Genomic DNA, 26,878 nt, shown 5'->3' with positions numbered 1-26,878 from the left:
GTCGAACCCTGAAATGACACACACACACACACACACACACACACACACACACACACACACACACACACACACACACACACACACACACACACACACACACACACACACACACACACACACACACACACACACACACACACAGTTTCTGTTCTTCTTAAATAGGGCAACAAGGCCATCATACAGTGAGCATTAGGTCAGTGGGTTTGATATGAACACAACATGTTATTATAAAGTCAGTCATCTGCAGACAATTCCACATTTGCGTGCGCCAGCTGCAGCCTCAAAGCACACAGACTGCGTGCATTAATACAACGACCCTCGGATGTCTGTGAGATGGCTCTGTTTGTGCTTTGAACAATGGCAACAACACAAACTAAAACACATCACACTGTCAACTGTTTTCATGGGCAGCGTTTCTTCTGATAAAAAGTAGTTCTATTTGAAAGATGAAGGTTATCCAGAGCAATGGGGACATTGTGTCTGCTGTTGACTGAGTAAAACAATATTTCAAATGCAGATGCAATGGCTGACAACTTTAATATTCATTGAGCATTTTTTTTTTAAACCTGATATTTTACCTGATAAAGCACAATTTTAAAAAATCATCCTTCTACTTGAAGCAACAACCAAGTTTTGATTCATCTATATTGCACTATGGTGGTGGAGGAAATATAACCAGTAAAAGCACAAACTATCTGCGAATAGACCCTTCTACGAGGAAGTGAGACATTGTTTGAGTGGATGAAGCAACAGTTTGGAAGTAGTGTTGTTTTCAGTCTGGAGTGAACAGAAGTAGTAGAGGTGACCAGTGACACTCTTACCATTGGTTAACATGAAACATGTGATAGCTTGGAGACTTCTCAGAGACACGCAGAATGTCAGTATTGAGGACAGCACAGTCTAATTAAGTCCTATAATCCTAAAAGAGTTGATGCTTGTTAAAGACGTGATGAGGCTGTCATGTAATAAGGACACAGTGTGTGTGTGTGTGTGTGTGTGTGTGTGTGTGTGTGTGTGTGTGTGTGTGTGTGTGTGTGTATGTGTGTGTGTGTGTGTGTGTGTGTGTGCGCGTGTTATGACAGAGACAGTATGAGGACAGGCAGACACAAGGCCAGGCGACGCTGCCTAGAATGACGTCACAGACTAAACACACACAACATGGACCAATGGCCTGCCTCGTTGCTCAGGCCTATTTTAACTTCAGGTATGTCTAGCAACACACTAAATTGATTTCATCTGTACACTAGGTGTGCAGTGACTGAGTGACTTGTCGTCCAACGTGTATGATTTGATGGGATGTAAAGAAACCTGTCCACACATTTCACTTGACTACTTGATCCTCCATCCTGCTGTGTCTGCTGATGCACTTGTCTATTTTGGCCTGTCCTAATACAGGATTCCTCACCACATCAACAATACAAGAGCAGGGAGACTCTATTCACCATGTATGAAAAATAACAAAAAGACACCTGAAAACAACTGGGATGAGCCCGTCCTTGATCTGGTCCCAGAATGAAATCAAGCAGTATTTTTTTTTTTATATTTCTCCGTTGGGATTCCTCACGTCATCATCTCCCATCTATCCCTTTTGTCATGGCAGGTCAGACCTCAGCCCACAAACATTGCTTTTGGTTTAGCACACAGCAACATACTGTATTAAGCAGCCTTTAAAAGAAAGAGAATTCCATTTGGAACCAAATTTTGTGGAGCCTTATAGCTGGCAAAACACAGTGTTTCTGCCAGCTACTCTCTCCAATGTTCGGAGTTCACTAGGGAGTGAAATTGAATAGAGAGAAGAATGGGGAGTAGGACGAGTGGGGAAAGTAGTTATTGATTCCTCAAGTTCAACTCTGAGAACTTCCAGTCATTCAGGAGGGAGTCTCTGAATCCTGAAGCCAAAAGGCATTTTCCTACAGTTGAAGCACACTTGCAAACTACATTACTTTATGCTAAACATGTTTCTGTTAACATAGTTTTACCTTATCATCCCCCTCTCTCTCTCTCTCCATTTCATCTCTGTAGTTTTTCAACTGTCAAATAAAGGTGAAGATACCTCCTGAGCAGAGGGGGATTTCCCAAAGAGCTATGATCCTGATACCGACTGTTCACTTTACTGACTGAAATTAAAAAGGTTCATATCACGAAAAGTCGGTGCAAGCCAACTATTCTGAGTGGAGCTGCACACAACCATCACTTCAATGAACAACTATTCTGCTAATTCTTTAATATGGTTCATCTTATTCATTGTTTGGTCTGTCAGATGTGTGAGCAATAGTCCCAAACACCTGGTGGTCATATGCCTTAGTGAAGCCTACAGTTGCCCAACGGTCATGGAAACTTTGACCTCCTGAATGACTATGAAGTCTTTAATCTATTTCCTTCAAGTTGATCATTGAAGTGAAATAAATTCAACTCAACGGCGCCATCTGATGGCTCATTCTGCTGGATCCTTATAGTAAAGCCAGCGCTACCTCTCGCCATGCTCACCACATTGAACCATGAAACCATTTTAAAGCGTTACACATTGTGCATTGTTGGCCGTGGAATAGCCAGGCAACTTGGGAACAATATATTACAAAGCCGCTCGACAGTTAGAGGACAACCCACATTTATCCCTTCATACAGCCCTCCCCACATCCTCGCCTAGTACTCCCTTCCTAATACCCCCCTCACACTCTTGCCCCTCTCCTTCTAACAATAGAAGGGACAACACTGAGGCCAGTGAACAAATGCAATACAAGATATCTTCATGCTGTTGAGAGTACAAGTCAATATTTCAGGATACAGGGCATGAAATGAGTTCAGTGTAATCCAACTGGCCGTTATGTTTGTACTGGAGCATGTTGTGGGACAGAAAGAGTGTGTGCTTGGAGCGACTGAGTAAAGGCATTATTCCAGGTCGCTGTGTTAGCGCCTCCAAACTTCATGCAAATCTCCTTCTGCTGTTAAAGAAAGTTCTGGGTCACTTAACACTGAGGCATAAGACATGGCAGCTTGTATTGTTACTGCACGGGAAGGAAATGTAAAGGATATGTTGGTTTTGGGGCCTACCACTGAGGTCTGGGCTGATTTGACGTTCTCGACTTTGATACCTTGAGGGGGGTTGCTAAAGACCTTACCAGACACTTTTACATTACATCAAAAGCAAGAAAGTACATTTAGTATACAATGTTTCCAAGCCTTATTTTCAGTGGTTAAGACATGACTGATTAACTAAAAATTCCACTTTTGTTTTGCCATTAAAGGCACTACGAGTAAGATGGCACGTTGGCGTCCCCTTTGGACAAAAGCGGTAGTATTTTTACGACGCCCGCTGTCGCAAATGCTCGTGCCAGGCGCGTGAGCGTGGACTGAGAAGGGCGCAATATAGTGCATGTTCGTGTGTTGAAAGTGTGAGGACTCTTTTCGGCTCCGTGAGAGTGGTTTTGACACTGCATCAACTAATGCCAGTCAGTACACACACCTGCTTGCAATGAGTTGATTCAGCAGCGTCACCTAACTACTCTCTCTCTCACGGAGCTGTGTCCTCACAGAAAGCGAATGAATGAGAGACGGCAGTTAGTAGACTATGGATCACGATGAGGTAATGTGTTTGTGTTGTTGATGTAAATAATGACTATTTCAGATAATGGTTATCTGATGATGGTGAAGCAAAGCAAACTTTGTGTTAGTACCAACCGCTCATTCATTTAGCAGTCTAGTTTCGCTCTCGTGAAATTGTATACACGTTGCTTGGCAACGTCCTCCCGCCCGCCTATCACTCACTCTCCCTTTTCGCTTTTCTTCATTGCATTCTCTTTTTTTTCTTTGATGGTTCAGCCCCGTTATCAGTCATTTATGACGACAAATAACTGTCTCAAACAAGGCTCCCGCTCCCCTTCCCTCACCTGGAGGGATAGGCTTCTCAAATCGCGTTGCAGCGCCACACTGAAATCTGCAACCAATACGGATATGTGACCATAGAGCCTGCACGAGCGAACCGAAAATCGGACTGGGTGTGCGACCAGACCAAAAGCAGTAATAAAAACTATATAAAAACGTCTTTCTTTGCACTGATGGTCTCGTTTGCTGTTAAAGGTAATTTATGATTATCAGAGGAAACATGAGGTTGTTTAAAAGATATTTAAATGTTACTCGTATCCGCTTTAAGGGTTCCATAGATTCCAACTGGTTCGGATGGGTGCCGACTGATTGTGTGCATTTAAACAGGCCTGAGATCTGCTCTGGTGCACAGCCTTTACATTTGACAAGTAAAGTGACTTTTGCAGGTGTATCTCTCACACAGAAACTATTGTGTCGACCAATCAGCTCCACCCTTTTGGGATGGCTTGGTGCACCAATGAAAAGGATGAATAAAATAGGTGTGTTGTAATACATTGGATTATTTTACACTTGACAGTTCCCCCTGCAACCAATAGCTGAGACATTGGTCATCGCTTGACTGTTATTAATAGGGATGGGCATAATTAATCGATCATTGCTCGTTAAGAATATTGTCGATCACGTGAAATTGTTATCGATCATATAGTCGTTGAGTTGCGCAGTGTGAGTCAGGCAGCACAGCAATGAATTGCACTATGTGGCAGCACCAAAGACTGTATGGGCAGCAATTAAACATCCGACCAGCAGGGGGAGATACTTAACTAGTAGTAGGAGACAACAGAACAGGCTCAGGCAGCAGCCTGCGAGCTGCCGTAATGTCAAAACATAAACAGGAAGAAGTTAAGGAGAAGTTTGCCATCGGACCGGACAGCTTTAGAACCGAAAATAACTAAGTTCATTAAGCATTGTGAAACCTTGTATAAGTACAACACTTAAACAAACTGAATTATGTACCACTTGTACATTGAAGCCTACATCCGACCCTGTTTAACGTGTGACGTTAGCGCCGCTAGCATTAGCGGCTAACTTTAGCGTCTATGCTTTCCTACTTCGCCTTCATCAGGGAACTAATTTGCACATTTTAGATGATGATTAGATGAAGTAACGTTAGGTCCTTTATCACTCAGAGAAATGTGCCGTGCCCTTATGCAGTCTTTGGCAGCATCTTAGGAGGCGCATATGTGTTTAAACTTTAAAGGTATCGTAGCATTGGCTCCTTGTTGGCTCATAGCCTCGGGCTTTAACCAGCGCCGCATTTTATTATTATTTTATTTTAAAAGGTTGCCTTGTCTTAAAAGATCTTGGAATAAATATGCAATTGAGTAAAAACCTCTTGTATACAGTCTATGGTAAAAACGCTGTATTTTGGATGTTCTGTTGGCATTTTTTAATATGTAAAAAAAGATAACGATTACTCGATAATTGCTCGTTAATTTTCCCGATGATCGATCAATTGAATTTCTTAAAATGCCCATCCCTAGTTATTAATAATAATTGATAGAATTTATATGGTGCTTTTTTGGGTGTCATTCAAAGACACTTTACATCATAGAGAATCATACATGTAGAAAAAGAAAACAAAATACAGAAACAAAAATTCAAATAAGGTTTGAATTGGAATTATGCTTCCTTAACGAGGTGAGTTTTGAGTTGACTTTTGAATGAGTGTATTGAGTCTGAGATGCTGATGTTTGGGGGGAGGGAGTTCCAGAGGGTTGGGTGCAGTAAGATAAAATGCATAATGTCTGAATAAGAAAAAGTTCCTGTACATATTTTCAACAGTAAAAGGTATATATATATTTAAGGGTTCAGAAAAGTAAATTTTTCCGATATATATTTTGGGGATTTTTTTTATTTATTTTTAATCGGCCGATTTAATCGTAATTTTTCTCTGAAAATAATCGACATCGGCACTCCAAAATCAATATCGGTCGGGCCCTACTACATACTACAGTCTACTACATACTTAAATGGTATATTTCCATTAACTGCTGAGGCAGCTTTGCGAGGAATATTACATTCATTTTCAGACTACACTGACACGTCTTGGGACATAGTTCCTGTTATTGAGACAATACAGTGAGACCAAACTATTCTTAAAAGAGCTGTGTCCTTATCTAGCATTCCCCCTGCTTGCTCGCCCTCCCACTCTTCATAAGTGTTATCAGTGCAACTTCAACTAAATTAATCTGCTGGATCAATGCTTGAATCAATAATTCATCACTATTCTCTGAAGAATTCTATCTGCAAACAGGAAGCCATTCAACAAAGGAACAAATTGATTTAAAGTGTCTAAGGGGCCACTCACACTAGGGCCGCGGCCCCGTGCCAAAGCTCATTTGCATACTAAAGTCTAGAACGTTTGGCTAGTGTGACCACGCCATCCGTATTCCAGCACGGAACAGCCCCTTTTCTCAGACCGTCTGAAAAGCAGCGAAAATATCTGCGTTTTTTAAATGCATTATGCACCCAACGTGAATCTAGTAGTCGCGAGGATGCTAACGTTAGCTCTGCTGCTAGTAGCCTACCAGTTAATGTGCAGTTCAACACAAACATCAGCAACAGTTATCAGAGGAACAGGCAGTGGAAGCTTAAAAGTAAGCTACTGGAAAAGAGTTCAAAACACGGGCTGTCCTGAGCGAATTTTTTTTTAATCAAATTAAAATCACTCATACACACATTAAAATAATAGCCTATAGTAAAAAAATTAAAATTAATTTAAAACAGATTGTTGTAGGCCTAAAAAAATTTTTTGCAGAAAGAAGTTTTAAATAATTGCTGTTGTAAAAGGAATAAGGTAAATAAGGAATAAGTGCTGTTAAAGTTCTTTACATGATTTGTTTGCATAAAACATTTGCAGTTATTGTAGGTTTAGAAACAAAAAAGATTACAAATGTTCCAACTCAAATAATATTTGAATAATAGCCTCCACTTTCAGTATGACCCTTAACTCATCTATAATACTGTCCATGATTTGTTTGTACATTGTCAATAAAGAGCGAATATAGCAATTATTTGAACACGACTAATAGAATTTTTTTTTGCATAGGGGCCAGTCAAAATTTACTTCGGGCAAGTAGAATTCAGACCCACTTGCCCGACCGGGCAAGTGAAAAAAAACCTTAGCGTTGAGCCCTGAATGACTGAAGGGTTTTTGGAGAAGCTGGAAGACTAGACTTGACGTGTCCCTGAAACCAAAGAAAGGAAAAAGAGCGTCCGTCTATTAAATGCTAGAGCAATTCATTTAACTGTCTAGATGGAGAGCTAACCAGCCCCTTACCCGCTTCTTTCAGTGGTGCTCAGAGATGGAGAGCTATGCTTGGAAAAGGTGCACTCAAAGCATTTCAATGAAAAACTTTATTTTTAGCAGAAAACCTTTATAGCCGTCTCATAAAGATGGATAAAACAAGGATCCGACAAGGATAAATATACTGTCAATAGAACAACAAATATTATTAGGGCAATTTATGCCTCAAGAATATTTTGAAAGATGCTACAGTATAGTCAAAAACAGTCTAAACAGAGGTGGAAGAACAAATTGTATGAGCAGATCAACTAGTAGTGGTGCAACGGATCACGGTTGATCCGTGGTCTATGTGAACCGCAGATTGACTCGAGCCTAACGGCTGATCCACCGTGGAGCTTTGAAATAAAATAAGGCTATTGAAAGCTAATGCATATTTATCCGAAAATGATCCAATCCGTGACTCAAAAACTGTGACACGATCCGATCAGCTGATTACGTGTGCTGGTGCATCGTTGTTTACGTGCCTTGGAGCTTGTCAATTACAATGTTGACTGTGTTCAAGGAATGGAAAAGAGAAAAACAGCGGGTGGACAACCTTAAAAGCCCATTTTTGATTACGGTGACACCATCTACAGAATTGCATCTCACTCCACTCTCAGCAAACTGGACCCACTCCACCATTCTGCCATCCGCTTTGCTACAGGGGCTCCATTCACTACTCACCACTGCGACCTCTACAACCTGGTAGACTGAACTTCCCTTCACACCAGACGGCTCCATCACTGGTTTCTGCTCATCTACAAATCCATTCTCGGCATAACACCTCTCTACCTCTCTTCTCTTCTACACCTCTCCCACCCTGCCCGTAATCTAAGGTCCAGTGCTTTCATCAACCTCTCCATCCCCACTGTCCGCACTGTCTTTGGACGCAGTGCCTTCCGGTTCGCTGCAGCCTTTGACTGGTACACCCTTCAAAACACCCTTAAACTTTCTGTCTTCACCTCTCTCTCTGTCTTCAAACTAAATCTGCATAAAATCTTAGTTGACTCCTGCACCTGCTAGTAGCCCTTCTTGTCATACACTATTGATTAACTGTTTATTTTATTGTATTGTATTATATTGAATTTTTTAAAGTGTATTTTATATATTTTTGTAAAAGTGTAATATATATATATATATATATATATATATATATATATATATATATATATATAACCTTGTTTTCACTTTTAGCACTCCCCTCCCCCTTCCCCTTCAGGCTGCACTTGAAAATAAGAATTTTGTTCTTAATTTGCTTGCCTGGGTAAATAAAGGTTAAATAAAAAGCCTTGTCAAAGGGCCACATTTCACTCCCATCAACCGTGCAACTTGTTAGAAAGTTTGAAATTGATAAGTTGAAATAACTTCTCTTTTGCCAGTCAGAAAGTGCATAGTTACAGGGTCACAATGGGGATGGGAGCTGCTTTATTTGATAGAAAAAGGGCTGTGCAAATATTCAACCTTCAAAAATTCAAGTTGGAGTTTGGCTTCCAAAGATCATTAAAACAACATAATGGAGATAGCACGATTATTTTTGCAATGACGTTCTCATCTCAAAGCCCTAGCAAGGGCGTCTGAAAAAGTGAATGCAGCAGAGCAGAGAGTTGAGTCGAGAAGACCAAGAAAAATCTATCCAGTTTGTTTCTCAAACCGCTGGAAAAGATGAAGATAGCACAGGCATATTGTGAACAAAGGCTAGATGCATTTCCACTTTGAGAAAGCTGGAACTGTCTCAGTATACAGTGCCAATGCATTATGTTGGCAACTGGCACTTTGCCAACAAGCCTACTAATATATATGCCACTAAACTACATCATCTGTGTTGGGTTATGTTCAGGTGAAGGACTTGTTTCTATTGCACCACATTAGAAAACTAAACGTGGAATAACAATGAACTCTCCGATAATGTGAAATATCTACCTGACCAGTGCAGCTCAGAATACAGCACAAGGGCCAGGCGTAAACTGCATCCTATCTCAGTTCATTTGAACACACACTCACTGAACATCTACAACTGTCTGTGAATGAAGCTGATGCCATGGATAACCTGATTAGGGGGCTGAATAATGCTGCTAACAGTGTTGGGAGAATGGAGGAGCAGAGAGGGGAGAAGTGAAGGAAATGAAGACAGATTGCTGTGGTACCAGCGGCAGCATTGGAGGAAGGCCCCAGGAGATGTTTCAAATCAAACGCTGGGATAAAGTTTAATATGATGATCGACTTACAGCAGAGGGCACGAGGGGAAGACAAACAGCAACGAAAATACAATGGCTTCACATTGCACTAATCAATAGCAATCCAATTCTGCAACCGCTCCAGCAAAAAAGCATAAAAATTACATGCACGCACGCGCACACACAAAATGTCCAATGCTGTAATTGAATTATCTAGCATCCAGTGCTCTGGCTCTATGCAGCACAGAGGAGGAGGAGAGGGTGAAGTGCCGCAGAGGAAAACAGAGGGCCTATCCTCCCAGCTCCATTCAGCCAAGCTCCACTGAGTTCAATCTGGCCATAGCTTTCATAATAATGTATGGAACAACTATTACTGTTTTACACAACGTCCAAACAAAATGGAGACAGAAAATGTTGCTAGTTTGATTTCATCTTGGTGAACCTGTGACAGTTCAACTAAGGATACAAGCACATTGATCTCTTTGCTTTCTGCAAAGGGAAAAAGACAGTATTCAAACATGTGTTTTTGTCGGGTGAAGTGGCTCCCTTATGCCCTCTTCCTAATCACCTACATTAGCCACGCATGTCGTGAGAGATGGAGAGTTATGATTGGTCGACGTCCAACCTGTAGTCTGCCCCCATCTCTCAGCCAAGTCAAGGTTTATGACTAGAATCACCTCATCTGACATTAATTTAGTGTGATCTGACCTTACAAAGTACAGCACTAAACTGAAACCCCCTTATCGGACCAATATCTGGTCCGATATGGTTGCATGCCACTCATCAGACATGCGTGATTGTGAACGAGCCCTGTGAGAAATAAAAAATACAACTACTTAAAAACAGACTGGCCACCAACCCTTGTGACCTAAAGCTTGTTCCCAGTCGACCTGTTACTTAACATGGATCTGGCAGGCACACATAAAGCACATACAATTATTCTGAATAGGGTTGCAAAGGGGTGGAAAGTTTCCAGTAAATTACCGGAAAGTTTCCGGAAACTTTCCAGGGGAACTTTCGCTCGGGAATTTTGGGAATATTCAAAATTGGAAATTATAGGAATTAACTAAATGGCGGTAATTTCAATGATTTTTTTGTTCATATCCAAACATAAATCTAAACATTCAAACACTATGTTTGGTCATAGGCAGACATCCATGCAAAATAATACAATTAAAAAACATTACATTTGAACAGATTTATTTGTAAGAAGAACTTTATAATTTTTTGATTATTCTATGAACAATCAATAATTTCACTGAACAACAAAAAGATGAATTTTGAGTAAAATATAACTCATCTGTCTGACCCCACCCATACAGTAAATAAAGTAAATGCCCCCCCATGTGATGGAGGAATGCACCGTGCATGTAAGGGGCCTGCAGTAGGATGTGTGCTATGTACAATTTGTACTTGCATGAAATCTGGTTGTTTTAGTCAAGATTATGCTAAAATATATTGTCTACCAACTATATTTAAAATCACAGTTTAAGCCTCTGTAAACCTGGTCTAGTAAAAATCAATATATAATATCAAGTTGGGTGTCTCAATAAGCTTTAAAAAAATTCTGATTTGAAATTAAATGTTCATAAATTTATTAAAACTTAGTTGAAAAAACTTTTTTTTCACAGTCTAGAACGTTTGCCTGGACTGAAATAACATAGTTAGGAGAATTTAGTCCATTGGTTTGCTTTACATTTAGTAAATTCCCGTTTATTCCCGTTAATTCTCCAAATTCCTGTTAATTCCCATGGAAAGTTTCCAACTTTGAAAATTCCCGGAATTTTGGCAAACCTAATTCTGAACCATGTTAACTACTAATTTTCTCTGAACAGGAGTGAGCTATTTACTACTGAAATTGTACCTTCCCTTGTTAGGCTTGTTTATGGCGAGAGTCACCCAGTCAATGAAACAGAATGGAGCCAGTGTGGAAGCCTGGACTGTGCTCAGCTGAGTATTGGTGTGCCAGGCATACGCACGCACACGCACACGCACACACACACACACACACACACACACACACACACACACACACACACACACACACAGAGTCAAGCAGAGTCCCAGCAGAAAGAGCGCTTGAGGCCGTGGGAGTTAGTTTAGACACTTTACATGTTTCAGGCTCTTCAGCACAATACAATCACTCAGCTCATATAGCTGTCTTGCCATGCACAAATGGTGCCTTACACTTTTCACACACTTCTACTACAATGTACATCTGTGTAGCATCTCCTGAATTTATGAAAATGACAGATGAAATAACCAAAGTGCTCCTTTAATGGCATGTCTCCTTCACTGTTATATAACTGTGTTGCATTTTCCTGTTATGTAAGATATAGCTTGAAAAGCAGCGACGTGAGACTGTAGTGACATGTAAGGAGTTAGCGTCATCTCAATAGATACATGTCTGGATGAGGGGAATACCCTTTCAATGGAGCCAGTACTGTACATTTTCAGGTTCTTCAAAAAACATTCCCTGGAAGGAGGCTCCACAGCTATAAAAATAGTCTAGGATCCAATAAATCCTTATTTAACATCAAGTCCACACATTCATAAGTTGGTGGACTATGAGAACTTTCTTATGTCCGTCTCATGCTACGTCCTGAGTGATAGTTTGTGTTTTTCAATATCAGTGCTGCTGTTCCAATTCTTAACACTTTTGTCACTGCCTTAAGCTTTATTTCCACTAGGGATGCACCAAACATTCGGCCACCGAAAATGTTCGGCCGAAAATGGCAGAATAAGTCATTTTCGGTTTCGGCCGAACAAAATTACCGAATATTGACGAACTAAATGACAATAAGGAAATATTTATTTAAAAGAGCTGTGCGCTTGTAAACCAGGAAATGGAAGTAAAGAGAGATGTAACCGTGTGTCAGAGTCCAGTGTGGGAGCATTTTTTCAAACTGGATAAAAAACGGCGCAGTGCAATGCTGCAGCATACAGTTAAAACGCTAGTCCAAGACTGATGTTAAATCACCTTAGAAACTCAAAAGCCTTGCGCGAGCGAAGCAGCGATTCACCCGGTGAAACTCTGTGATGGTTGGTAACGGTGTCATTCACAGTGACACCTCGCCGGTGAGAGCCGCAGCGCAAATACTCTGGTTTGACGGCTAAAATGACAACCGTAGATATCTCTGTTGGGGGGAAAGACTCCGCCTGCGATCTGATTGCATTTTTCGAGTCTGAATACACAGAGCCATGTCGGCAAACTGACTGCGCGACTTAAGAATATGTCCAGCAAGCCGCCTCCCCCGTTAGTTTCAGTCTACAGCCGAAAAAGTTACACTCACCTCTTAAGCATGGACATCGTTTAAAGCCTCTCATTGTTATGATCATTAGGGCTTTGATGCAAATTCTCAGTCTGAACATTATGGTGGGAGCTGTGGTGCACTTTTTTTTAGAGCAACTCAACCTGCACTGCAAAAAATTTAAAAAAGGCAATAAGTCGATCTTTTTGTAGATTCATCCTCATATAAGTCAAGGTACTAATCAATGAGTGGTTCACAATTAAATTCCTACTACAATGTTAATTTTACTCTAAGATTTGAAGGTTTTACTGTTTCATTATTTATTTCGGGTTGCTTTTTAGTTGTAGGCTATGTTTGAGGAGAACATTTGGGAGTTCATGTATGCAATGTTGAAATAATTGGCTAAATAAATAAACAAAACTGCAAGAGCCTCTTTCGGTATTCGGTTTCGGCCAACTGTTTAATCTTATTCGGCTTCGGCCAAGAATTTTCATTTCGGTGCATCCCTAATTTCCACAGAGCTGGTATGGTACGGTAAGACACACATTTATTTGCGTTTACACTGTCACAGGTCTAGAAGGGTACCAAATAAGCAAGCAGTGTCGCACCTATTTATGTCGCCCTTTCGTTGGGGTACCGACGCGTCCCAAATATTCCAAAACTGGTTGACAGAATAATTTCCTTGAGAGAGAATACTGCAATGTGTAGTCATCTCAGCAAGAGTGAAGAGTCTTTTGTTTAGAGAAAAATGGTGGCACGCAGCTCTAGTTAGTTTGTTTGGCATTTTTCCTCTTCATTGAATGTATATCAGGGCTCCAGACTAACTTTTTTCATTGGGTGCACCGGTGCGCCTAACTTTTTCATCTAGGTGCACCAGCATATCTTTTGGGTGCACCAAATTAGTGCTGCATGAATTGGAGAAATGCGATTATAGTGGCCAATATTGCGATTTGCGACGCAATATAATAAATGGTAGGCTATTATGATTCTACTTTCTTGGTTTTCAAGGAAGATTTGAGAATATTGACAGCTTCGATACCTGATCTCAATTTAAAACAAGCACATATTAAGAATCAGTGAAAATATAAAAAATAAAGCTTCTACTAGGCCTATACTGTTTTCAAAATAATAAAAATTATAGTTAAAAAATGTAATAAAAAAAAAAATACTTCCCCGTTAAAATAAATGCATTCCTCCAAAGACAATAGTCTCTATAAGCATTATCGAGTCTCCTTATCGATCCGGGTCTTTATCGATACCACTATCCATACTTTTCTATTATTTTGTTGAAAGATAACTGGTATTATTGCTTTAATTGCCCATAAGATGATCAGAGCTCAAGATAGGATGTTAAACAGGTCATAATTCCATAGTTAGGCTACTATCTATTTTATATTGCTGAAAAAACAAGTTTTTCACCAAAACTGTATTATCAAAATTTCTCTCCAAAAACCAAATTTTTTTTTTTTTGTTACATTTGAACACACCATGATGACCTTTTATTTACCTTTGCCTAAAATTTATATTACCGAGGTGACCTGAACACAACACATTTGACACCGTTAGCAACTTTTTTTTAAGCTAACTAGCTCTATATCACATGCTATATCCTGCTGATTTTAACATGGATTTGAAAACTGGATAACTATTTTTAACTGACAGGACTTTCTACACCGTCCGGTTGTATGATAACTACCGCTGCTTTGAATGACTGTTGATGCGCACGGTGCCGACTCTCCGAGCCCGTCTGCAGCAGCAGCTGTGCGCATTTTTTAAATTTTTTTGGACTACAGGTAGACGGATACTGAGTTTAAGGAGTTTTTTTTCAACCCAAAGACAGTTCATGGTAGGCAACTCTTTTATATGCCTTTGTTTTCCGTCACAGTTCAGCGTGGATGCTGCTGCGCGTCGGCGTCCATGTTTGTTTGTTTACTCTGCTGTCGACTCGGCAACCGTCTTGCACATAGACATTATAAATTTATAATGTCTATGGTCTTGCACGCCGTGTAGGTGCGCGCGCAGATACACACACACACCGACACACACACACACACACACACACACACACACACACACACACACACACACACACACACACACACACACACACACACACATACACACACACACACACACACACACACACTGTCAGAGGGGCGCTACCAAAAAGACGAGAGCAGCAGTTGGAACGTATAGACACACGCGCGCACATTTATCCTACATTGAATCGCAATCGCAGCAGCCAATTTTGCGGTTATGTAATTGCACTAGCTGCTCACATCGCAATTAGATGAATCGTGCAGCACAACACCCAATATTACATTTAATATGACGTGATCAATTTCAGGTGCACTGGTGCGACCAGTGGAAATATCTGGTCGCACTCCACAGATTTTTGGGCGCATGTGCGCCCAAATTAGGCGCACTCTGGAGCCCTGTATATGCAGGCGACGCGGTTCAGCTCTGACCCAAAGACTGAATATACTCTGACAGCGGCTATCAGTAAAGGGTGCCGTCCGCAGTGGAAACGCAAACCAGATCTAGGGTTACCCTTTCGTAACAAACCGTGCCAATACCATACTGAGCTGTGCTTCAAGGGTTAAATAGAAATAATTAAATCAGGAAAAAACACTGTTTAAAAAAGTAGAGGGCTTAATGTAAAACTCATGTTAGAATTATTGGAGAAACAGGCACTAACCCTGTTTTTAAGTGCACTGAACATCAGCAGGGGTATCTTGGAGCTATACGTCATTATGACATACCATAACGATGTCTGTAATAAAAGAACGGAGAATGCCTAAGGCGTTCCATTCTCTGCTCTACTACTGTAGCAACACCTTGGTGAATGTGCCGTCACATGATCACGCCTCACCCCACAGGCCTGCACTGAATTCATTACGTTTATCACCATGGAAACCACAATCTATGCAAAGAGACTCTTTGAATAGATTGAGACTCTTAAGAAACAATTTAGTTTTTATATATATTTTTTTAATGTCAATTTGAACTTGCATTATTGAATCCTTCTGTTAAAATCCAATTTTTCAAGAAGATTTTGCAACAAAACAAAGTAAACGCATCACCTCTCAGTAGGGCTGGCCCGAATACCATTTTTCAGGCTTCGAATATTCGTTGGTTTTTCCGAGCGAATATTCGAATATTCGTTCCAGAAAAACACACCATCAAAAACCACATAAAAAATAAAATAAAAAATAAATTAAATAATTTTTTTTTTTTTTTTTTTTTTTTAACGTTAATAATCCCTATATACTCCCTGGAACCGATTTTGACAGTATCTGCATATTTTGTTGAAGATTTACGCGCTCGGAGGTGAAGTAATGGATGCGCTATGACACTTAGTGATGTAATATCCTCCTAAATGAGCAATACTACTACTACTACTACAATATTACTAACTTTTATATCCAAATATAAAATTATTTGATGACATTATATTGCAGTACTAGCTTCTTGCAAAAAAAAAATTTGAAAAAAAAAAAAAAAAATTATTAAAAAAAAACAAAAAAAAACCGAAGCTCCGAATACTAATTTAAACTCCGAATACTAATTTTCCGAACGAGTATTCGAATATTCGAATAATTCGGGCCAGCCCTACCTCTCAGCCTAAAGCCATACATGTAGAGCACGTACCATTGCAGGCCCACCTTCAACCCAATCCTCACAACGCTTCTATCAGATACACAAACAGCCACCGCACAGCAGGACATTCTAGTCACCAAACAAGACACACAGGGACCTGGCATGCACAGCAGCAGTAATGATCTGCTCCATTGGCCAAAAGGTAAAACAACACAACTAGCACACAGCTACATTGAAGCAACAAGTTATTCTAACAGTCAGGAACATGTGGTGGAAGATGTTTTCCTTTTGCTTTTACTTTTGGGCAAGACGTTTTGTTAACACTTAGGGTCAAAACGAAATAAAATGTAATATACCAACGCACGTTACTGTCCACATGTTGCCCTGCCCCCCGCTCTGTTCCTTAGATGTGTGTGTGTGTGTGTGTGTTGAATCCCCCTTATTCTGTGGGACCTTTCAGCTCCCAAAGTCATTTCCATAGGTCATGGTCCGACCCTCTCCATCCCCCAACCACCTCCATTATGGCAGGACCTTTGTCCATACCAGATGTGGGGTGTGTGTGTGTGTGTGTGTGTGTGTGTGTGTGGTGTGTGTGTGTGTGTGTGTGTGTGTGTGTGTGTGTGTGTGTGTGTGTGTGTGTGTGTGTGTGTGTGTGTGTGTGTGTGTGTGTGTGTGTGTGTGTGTGTGTGTACGAAGGGGCCCCCCGGATGACCCTCCCCCCTTGCAGAAAGCCTGCTAACTGTGTGTCCTTGCAGCTCAGTGGACGTGGTGTGTAAATCAAACTGAGGCTTTACACTAGAACACCTCTAACACACTGTCCTTGACTGTGGGCTAACTGACTAGAGATCAGTGTAAGACAGGAAACCATGAGCTGGCACGGTGCAGAGGTGCTGTCACAAGTGTGACAGGGGGAAGTGAAGCAACATGCCACACTTAAACTCAACTCTGCATTAACTGTTGTAGAAAGGCAAGGCAGGAGCGCCACTTCCACTTGTTATAGAGGTATTGGTACGTCCTTCCATACTGTGTGTGTGCATCAATTCTCTACCTTTAAAGCAAAACTCCAGTGCTGAATATATACCGACTGGTTGCAACCTGCCTGTTTTATCTGAAAAGATGAAATACGGCTGAGGCAGCTTTTTGTTCCTTGTAAACAAAGCAGGAGGTAAGGATGGCCAATGGCTGCACAGATTGAATAGGAGAGGGGGAGGCTGTTGTACATCTGTCTGACTATGGTCTAATAAATATGCAGCAGCTTGATCTAAAGGTTAGACAGCCTGCCCTGCACCCTCACAGCTGCTCACACACACACACACACACACACACACACACACACACACACACACACACACACACACACACACACACACACACACACACACACACACACACACACACACACACACACACACACACACACTATAGTTCAAGGTAGAGCCCTTGATCAAGGAGTCCCATAAACTAATACACATCATGTAAAAGCCCTGTTGACTGTTTCCTAACACAGTTGGCTTCACTAAATAGCATTCCACAACTTATAAGCCTTAGCCATGGGCAAGGCCGTCTCTGTTGTTGCAATGTGGCTCTGCTTCAATGCCAGCCTAATCCACTCCAACAGAAAGGATGCTCCAACTCATGGTTATGGCAGCACAAAGGGGAGGGCTTGGTTTACACACCAGTGTATGGTCCACATGGGTGGAGATAGATTACTGTGAAATATGCCACTGAAAAACTGAGATTTCCTCCACTCTCCAAACGTAGATACATCTGAAAACATGAGACCAGTATTTATAGTGACGTAGGAAAAATCAGTAAATAACAGAGTTATTGTTAGCTACAGTGGGTCCTTTCATTACATAACCTTTGTTTACATGCCAGTTTACAGAGCCCAGGCTGTGTATTAACACTGGATTTTTTTTTCAGCGCACACACAGGACTATATGGACAGTTAGCGGGTCGTAAGAAGATATTCACTTATTCTGACAAAAAGTGGATTTTGACAACAAGTGTTCTACAAAATTGCAGTCACCTTTAAAGGACAACTTAGTTATTTATATGGCAGCCTAAATGGCATTTCTATGTATTGCTACTTAGACGATACATGAACTTTATTCATTTCATCCTTACTAGCTCTATCTTTTTGACTTGATTATAGGGTTTCTAGTTTGATCAGGTTCACCAAGATGGTGAATATGACAAATCCCAATTTACCTAAAAAATAACAACCCAGTTCTCCTTTTACACAGTTGTCATGTGAATTGTCACTTCCAAGGCTGGCACATGCACAGAGACAGAGACAGAGACAGAGACAGAGACAGAGACAGAGACAGAGACAGAGACAGAGACAGAGACAGAGAGGGACAGAGAGAGAGACAGAGACAGAGAGAGAGATAGAGAGAGAGATAGTGGAATGGGGTAGGGGGTGGAAGTGAATAGAGGCCAATAAGGGGGATACTAGTCCAGCATCTGGTTGGCTGCTCCGGTGCCTTGCCCCGTCAGACGTCCACAACATGCCTGGTCATTACAGGCTGCTCTGCTTTACAGCCAAATCACTCCCAGGAGAACACTTTCCTAATGGCTTTTCTTCACCAGAAATACTTTGATTGTAATCTTCTAAACAGTGGTATAAATAGAGTGAGATCAGTGAGGTCAGGGCAGTATAATACCTGACCCTGGACACATGCTGGAAAACAGCACTGGGTTGTTATATGGAAAGCAAACTCAAACTAAATGTTCCATACTAAAGTTTACTCAAGCGTAACTAGGGCCGTTCAATTAAAACTGAAAGAAAACCATCATTCCATCTTGTCTTGAAAATGTATAAACAGCTAAATGTTTTAGACATCTACCGATAGGACTAATGGCATAATGTTAGGCACAATGAGAAACACGTATTTGAAGGGATTGGTGCAAGACGAAGTCTAAAAAGTGCTTATACTTCAGTATTTCCCCTACTATTATACAGGCCTGGCGGGGCCGCCAGGCCAACGGGACCCCCGCCAGGCCAAAAGCAGCCTGACTTTAAAAAAAAAAAAAGTTAATTTTTTTTATAAATTTTTTCCGTAATAATCATGTGAGCGTCTGCGCGGCACTGTCGGTCTACCCCTTGTTTGCGCCTGTCTTTACAACCTCTCGTTTCATCATCCCATCATCTGATCTGTGTGTGTGTGTGTGTATGTGTTCTGCGCACGGCGCGATGCGATGCGCGTGTGCATTCGATGCGCACTTTTTGACACGGAAGCCAATGAGCAGGAGCATGACCTTTCTTTATATGTGACTAACAAGCAAACGTTGAACTAGTGGCGAAAATAAAACCAGCGCCTGCTCTATGGAGATATTAAGGACTCAGTAACAGGGACGTTGAACAGGAAAAAGTGCTGAGCAAAACTTAGAAAGTTAAAATCGCTACGTCGCCGTGGCAACACAACCAATCTGTATCAACAGCAGAGACAGCGCTGAAAAAACGGCATGCACCCGTTTCAGTAAGTTTACAGAAGTGCCACACTGCTACTGCCTTTGGCATTCTTCTCAGAAAAGCATTCATTTATTTTCAGGGGATATATTAATTCATTTATTGTTTTAACTGCAGAACAGTCTACAGTAACCACAATTCATCAGTGCAGCAGAATGCCAACTAGCATCCTGTGGGCCCAGCCTTGCAACACGAATATTGTTTGCTGGCCCCCTATTGAACAAATCTAATTAAATCTAATTGCTGACCCCTGCTTTAGTGTATACAAACTCACTGATCCTCAATAGGCCTGAGCCATTCAGTGAAACAGTGCCAGAGAATCCACTTACATTTTGGTACATCATGGCCTGAACAGGAAAGCCTTCAAAGAGCCCCTTTTTTTCTCCAAAAATTACAGTCACTTTACTGCAAAAACACATCACATATAACTACATAATGACACTGAGTGAACGTTGGTATCTGGGTGAAAAAAGCTAGCGGCAGGGTAATGTGGTGTGCTCTATGGGGCTTGGAACATGAGGTTTGGTGCCCAAGCTAAAGGTGATATTTCTGACACAAAGCCCAGTGTGGAAAAAGAAACACTCTGGCTTTAATTCAAATGATCTTACTCAATATAGGGCTGGGCGATATGACCAAAATCTCATATCCCGATATAGAAATGTCTTATCCCGATAACGATACATTTGACGATATAGCATATTTTCTGTAAATTCAATTAATAAATATTTAATTAAATACTCAACAAATAAAGTATTGACCCATATTTGATTATTTTCAGCTTTTATTAAAACGCAAATTTTCAAGCATTCAACAAAATAGAAAATTGCAATGTGACATTTGAGTAGTTTTGGGCCTTGTGGGGTTTCAGGGCACAGAATTGACTGAATTGGTGGATTCCTCCTTAGCTTAGCTCATTAGCCTAATGGAGCTATCCTCTTTAGCTGAGGCTGCTGTGGCTTGTAAATTCACCCCGCGGAGAGGGTGACCGCCCCGGGGACCGCAGGAGCTTCTCACCGCTGAGAGAGCAGCTGAGCCGCTCATTACTGCGAGCCGGTGTTGCACCGAAAGCTGTGACCTGTCAGAATGTGTGACCTTAGAGGGCGCTGTTCTTATTTCTTAACTGATTTCAATGGTCTGTAGTAGGCATATAACAACCCAGTCTCACAGTGAAATGTTTTAATAATTATGTTGGTCCACAGCTGAAAACATAGTTTCACAAAAACAGCCCTGCAATTGAGAGATTATCAAGTTGTTTGCTTCCAATTTAAAATGATTGCGCAGTGGAAAAAGTACAGCCTGTACACAGATTTCACTGAGATGGGTAACTAGGTTGGTTATTCACCTTTTAAAAAAAAACAAAAAAAACAATCTGACCATTTCAGTGCCAATTTTGAGAAAATTCTACGATTTGCGCAATGGACCACCGTTTTAACATATAATAGCCTAACTGACATGAAAACCACGCGCGCACAGAACAGTTTCCGCGAGTGGACAAGCTTCATCGCGAGGACGCATTTCTCACCTGGCTGTGAGCGAGGAGCGCAGCCTGACCCTCTCTAAGCGCGCACAAGTGTTCAACACACGCTCACGTTTGTAGTTCTTCAGACTGATCGCTCTTTATGTCATGACTGGATGAAGCTTTTCTCCTCGCGGGTGCTGTTCTATACACCGCGAGGAGCATTTCTCACCGGGCTGTGTGTGCGCGTAAACGAGAGTTCATCACTCGCTCTTTATGTAAGACTTTTTTTAAATTGCAATGCAATGCATTTCTGTAGAAAAGGCCCCAAAGTTTATAGGTTACAGCGTTTGTTATTTTCTTATAGTGTTTTTTAAGATGCGAGTTGTTCAGTGCAGATAACTGTTAGTTAGCGTGACGTCAGTCAGCCGGAGCCTCTGTTAAGTGAAGTTTCCTTTTCTTTCTCCCTCACTTGTGTGAGCTTGCAAGTTGCAAGCGTATTGCTATTGTTCTTTTCCTGGGATCTGCATGCTGCTGTGCATGTTAAAGAAGAAATAAACTGCGGATAAATCCTTATTCGTCTTCTTATGCTTCATATTCTGACATTTTGGGCGGTGTTTTGGCCGACACTTCTTAAGTAAAACTAGTGATATTAGCCAATCAGCATGGTAACAGTACATCCACCAGTTTCCTCTACTACAATTTATTGTTGTGAATGACACAGGATCTAGCAGCATTGTCATGGATGTGTGGGCACGTCGATGACGCAGCGGCCACCTGCATTCATTGTGTGGTAGCCTCATCACTGCTTTATAACTGCTATACCGGTGACACGGTAGAGTCAAAATCCATATCATAGCACAACTTCATACCGGTTTACAATCTATACCGTTTACACCGTACACCCCTAATATATATCAATCAATATATCACTCCTTTCATTTAGAAGTGAAGGTAGCGTACCTTGGAACTTGGATTTGTAAATGGGTATAATTCTTATTTTTATCAGGCACTAGCCAGCATATTTATTTTTCATCTCCCACAAACATAGAAGAGCAGCATAGATCCCCTGGCCTCCCCATTAAGGAGAGGGGGTGGGTCGGGGGGGGCTTTCATTAACGCATTGGTGCCTTTCAATCCGCCAGGCTACTGCCAATGGGCTCGAACCCACTCACATTAGTTTCTGGTTCCTTGGGCCAGGACAACGGGCGTTCAGGGTGACCCCGCATGCCGGGCATTCCTCTAGCGCTAGTACACTGACAGCAGCAGTACACAGCACCTAGGAAAACAACCGCTAACACAAGCATTTCGTGGAAACACACCACGGACATTAAAAAAAAGGGGGAAAATAAGAACATAGGGCCTAAAGTGAGTTCAAATATATGGACACTGCAGTCTCAGTGGAATTTGTTTTTTTACAGTATCAGTGTGTGCAGATAAAACACAGCACAACATATCTTTTAGAAAGGAAGTACAGCTACCAGTGGCCTTGATGGAAAAACCCCAGAACTGATTCCCTTACTGCGGAAAAAAAACACTTCCCTGATTTATTGCCGTTTCTCTAAAGGAGTGAACAACCACACTTGGGTCATAGAGCAGAGATACAACATATGCATCAATCAATTTGGAAACATTTTATATTGCATTTTGAGTGTCGGACATCCTCGTAGCATACTATGAATTTCAGTGCACTGATTTCCAATGAATGGCCATGATCCCTCTTTTAAACTAGTTCCGACCTGCTTTGAGTGGCAGGAAATTGAAAAAAAAAAATAAGAATTCTTCAAAACACAGGTGTGCCCACTAAAAATTTCTATCAGACCAATCAAGAGTTTCATGGGCATCCTACACACACAACACAGTATGTTAATATCAAAGTAATGCCTCAGCTCTACACTTATTTGGGATACATGGGTGAGTGTAACTACGTGTTCACACCTAACTGTTCACCTCCTTGGTGTGCACCAGTTGACAGCGGATGGATGGTTTGGATAGCGTTCATAAAGGCAAAACTCAAACAGACTATAACATTGTAAACAAAAGTCACATGCACGGAAATGCTGTCAAGTTCTACCGTCGTCAACATCACAGAGCATCGAACAGTTATTTCGATGCCTAATGTGGAGCACATATTGGAACAGCCACACTCTTTTAAATGCAGTGCTACTCTGTCAGCCCACGTTACAATAGCAGCAGACTTGTTGCAGGGTGGATCATATGGAAGTATGCTCTGACAATGTGCAAAAGGTCTATCAAATGTTGCAGAACTAAAAAAAAACATGGGTCCCATTTCCTCCAAAGTGACATATCTAAACATATTGTTGGGTCCCACCAACAGCCCAAGCCCATAGATGTATTCAGTTTACAATCGCATAGGACCAAGAAAATAAAAAGGAGCCAACACAAACAAGGTTTAAAACCATTAATGGATTAAGAAATGAATGTTCATGCTTAATTGCCTATGTACTGGTGTGTTCAGTCTAGTGAGTACTGAGCAGTGAGTGGCTCACTGCTTCTTGACACTGGGATATGGGTTCACTCTCATCCAGGTTACCCAAACAAGGAGATCATGTTTACATCCATAAACCTGACCTGACCGAGAAAGGACAACATTAAGACACACGTGAGACGGCTCCAGTGCCAGCAAGCACACAAGCAAATCATAAATGAGTAATACACGTCTTTAAAAGAAACATAGTTCTATCCTTTTGTGAAACGGTCATATTATGATATTTTTACAAGATCCTCCTCCTATGATGATGACGCAGATTGTCTCATTTTCAGCACATTTCTCATGGCGTCTCCTGTTTATTCCTTACCAAAACAAAACATATGCAACTTCCAAAGTACATGGTGTGTGTATACTAATGCAGTAGGACAGACAGGTAGGATACACCTGTCTATATTCCAAGTTATTTGGGGAACTAATTTCATGACCAGTAGCTGCCATGGAGACGGAGCAGTTAAGATAACACCCCCCCCCCCCTCCCCCTCCCCTCCAACCTAAGGGACAGACCTCATCCATTCTGACACCATGCTAAGCCTTTATAGCAGTCAATCCAGCTAAACGTGGAGCGCTTACTTCAACTTCCTATGTGCCTATAGGGGGCAGGGAGGGACAAATTAACCTGCAGGAGGGGGAGGGGGGGTTGTGTGTGTGTGTGTGTGTGTTTCAGGGGTGTGGTTCTGAACACCAAACAGCAATGTAAAGGTGTCACTGGTGGTGCACCCTAATATCTACTCTTTTCTAAAAGCAAATCTAATATAGCGCCTTGATACTCCTGACATAAATGTAACAGCTGCAATGTGCACTGATTAATCACTGCACCGATTCATGTTGCTAAACTGGTCACACTTTTTGCATGTTCAATATTGGGAGTCTTTTTCTGATGTAAACGCTGTAGCTCTGGCCCGGGCTGGGGCCACGCCATGGTAGGCTAATCCCATTGCTGGACAAAGAAAGCGGAATTCCCACCATTCTTTGTGTGTCCCGGAGCCAACATATCAATCTAATAACCAGAGCCGCATCTGAGGCAGCGGCGGAGGGGTATGTGAGGACATGGTTCAGGATTTTGGCATGCCTAGTGCTCCGATGATGTGTGTATGCCGTTTGAAAAGCATGGTCCTCCACTCTTGCTAAGTCTCTCTCCCCATCTATCCCTCCACACAAAGGAATGTCACACAAAGGAAGCGCGTGAGTAGGAAAAAAAACATCACTATCGGCTGTTCTCACAGGTATGAGAAGAAAAAAGCCATTTCCTTTTGCAATAAAGCATATTACTGACCACTGTCTGAAACAAAGAAAAGCCAGCACAGCTCCGATGAAAAAATTAAAATAAAAATCTCAGCGTAACGACGTGCACGCATGAATGGTTAACAACAGCGGTGTAGGCTATCTGTGACTGTCTAATGAGGAGCTATAAATGCCCAATCCTATTCACAAATCTTGCGGGTGGGTAATTCAATAGGCTGCTGTGTGCTTATCGGTAACAATAAACACCCCATTACACATGAGCCGAGATTCTCCAGGACACACTCCATGTCGATACGGCAATGAAAGACGCCCAACGCGTTCTCTTAAAAACAATGCAACCGCAGTCTCCTCCGCTTCAATTACAGTTAGCCTAGTGGACCAAACACTGTCAACAAAAAAGGCTATTTCCAAAGTCGAGTTTGGGTGACACGATATGCCGTTTAGAGAAATGTGTAAGACAAATCCACCACACGACTTCCACATATGGTTAACGATTAAACAGGATAAAGCAGCATTAAATCAGTACAGTTTTAAATGGTGTTTGGCGTAGCCAACCCAGGTGCGTTGTTTACGGTTTATAGCCAGTTGGAAGGATGAAGAAACGGGACCTCGGCAAAAATGTTTCTAATAGTTTGACAGCGTATAGCTAGCTAACGCATGTCTGAATTAACAAGCCCAGTGTCAAAACCTATCAGGGGAAATAACTTGTCAAACAATAGCCCGTGGTTAAACGGCGAAACACAGAGCAAATGTTGAAACTCCGCGCTATAGTTTCAACACTTCCCAGCGGCTAAAGGCTAGCAGGCTAACGTGATAATGCACTGGGGGGATAAGAGGCTACAAGTCATCTGTTACAGTGTTATTAGCGCTACAGAGCTACATAAACAGTTAAAATTCCTAGCGGGCGGAGAAAACAAGCAAACTAACAAACAAAACAAGAAGACAGATACTAACAAACAAAACAAGAAGAAAGACGAGACATCTAGGCTACCAGATTCAACGTCATATTAATATAGCCTATAACTGAAGAAGGAAAAAATACATGTAGCTGTCAGCTTTACTATAAAAAAAAACATTCGGCTACTCATGGCATGTCATTGTAGTAGCCTAATCTGGGACGAGCAGTAGTAGCGCAAACAGTAGGTGAAAAAGTGTTGCACAGAGATAACAACACAGAGCCATTCAGAAAAAGCTAACTTAGTTCAGCAAACTCAAGCTATTTGCACAATTAAACCAAAACAAGTGCGAGGGAAGGGGACATTGTCCGACCGAAAAGGTAAATGAACAACCAGCGCTTGACCAAAAGCAAACATCCACACAGTGATGCTGCCAACTTTGGCTGTGCGAAACTGAGGGACTGTTCTCTCCGGACGGACGGGCAAAGCACAATCCAAAAGCTGTGAGCCAAGCCTAGCCAAAGACAGGCCACCTCTGAAGCCGTCGGCCCTTGAGTGCCCAACGTGACTTTTAGCTCCTTGCTCCCTCTTTTTTTCCCCCAGACAATAAACATTCCAAAGACAGGCAGAAGCAGGCAGGCTGGCCACCGACCCTGCGCCATCTTAGTTACACACACTCTGATTCTTCAGGCTTCTTGAACAAAGAGCTTTTCACGCGGAACTGACAGAACGCACGAGAGTAAGTTTTATAGAAGCACGCGAGAAAGCCCAAATACAACTCCATCATGTCCTTTTAAGGGCACTTACCGGTATTTTCTCGTATCCCTGTCCAACACAGGAGGACGAACAGAAAGCATGGTATTGCATCCATCGTGGCTACGGACCAGACTGGCAGCACACTGCTAACTTCTCCCTATTATAATAGGTCCGTGACTGACTTCTCCCTAGCGCTGGGGAGGTAGCCGCTCATTGGCCAGTAAAACCACAAGTCCCACCTCTCCAGCGCTCGCTCGGGGGAAGTGCGATTCTGATTTGCGGAGAGAGCCGCCACACCCCGCCCCACTGGAGCAACTCTACCACGGCTGTAAACAAACACTGTTGCTATTC

The 26,878-nt window shown here is 41.8% G+C and overlaps 1 protein-coding gene across 1 annotated transcript in view; it reads right to left on the bottom strand.

Annotated features, from left to right (window-relative positions):
• tgfbr1b (transforming growth factor, beta receptor 1 b) overlaps positions 1-26,648 on the bottom strand; it is a 57,038-nt gene extending 30,390 nt beyond the window's left edge. Inside the window, exon 1 of the mRNA XM_080050644.1 lies at positions 26,579-26,648. Coding sequence (XP_079906770.1) covers positions 26,579-26,642 — 64 coding nt within the window. The 5' untranslated portion in view covers positions 26,643-26,648. The remainder of the gene's footprint in view (positions 1-26,578) is intronic.
• Between the last annotated feature and the right edge of the window lie 230 nt (positions 26,649-26,878).

The sequence above is a fragment of the Ammodytes marinus genome, assembly GCF_949987685.1.
Source record: "Ammodytes marinus genome assembly, chromosome: 21".
NCBI classification, from domain to species: domain Eukaryota; kingdom Metazoa; phylum Chordata; class Actinopteri; order Uranoscopiformes; family Ammodytidae; genus Ammodytes; species Ammodytes marinus.
The sequence above is the reverse complement of the archived record's forward strand: the minus strand, read 5'-3'. Positions and strand labels throughout refer to the sequence as shown.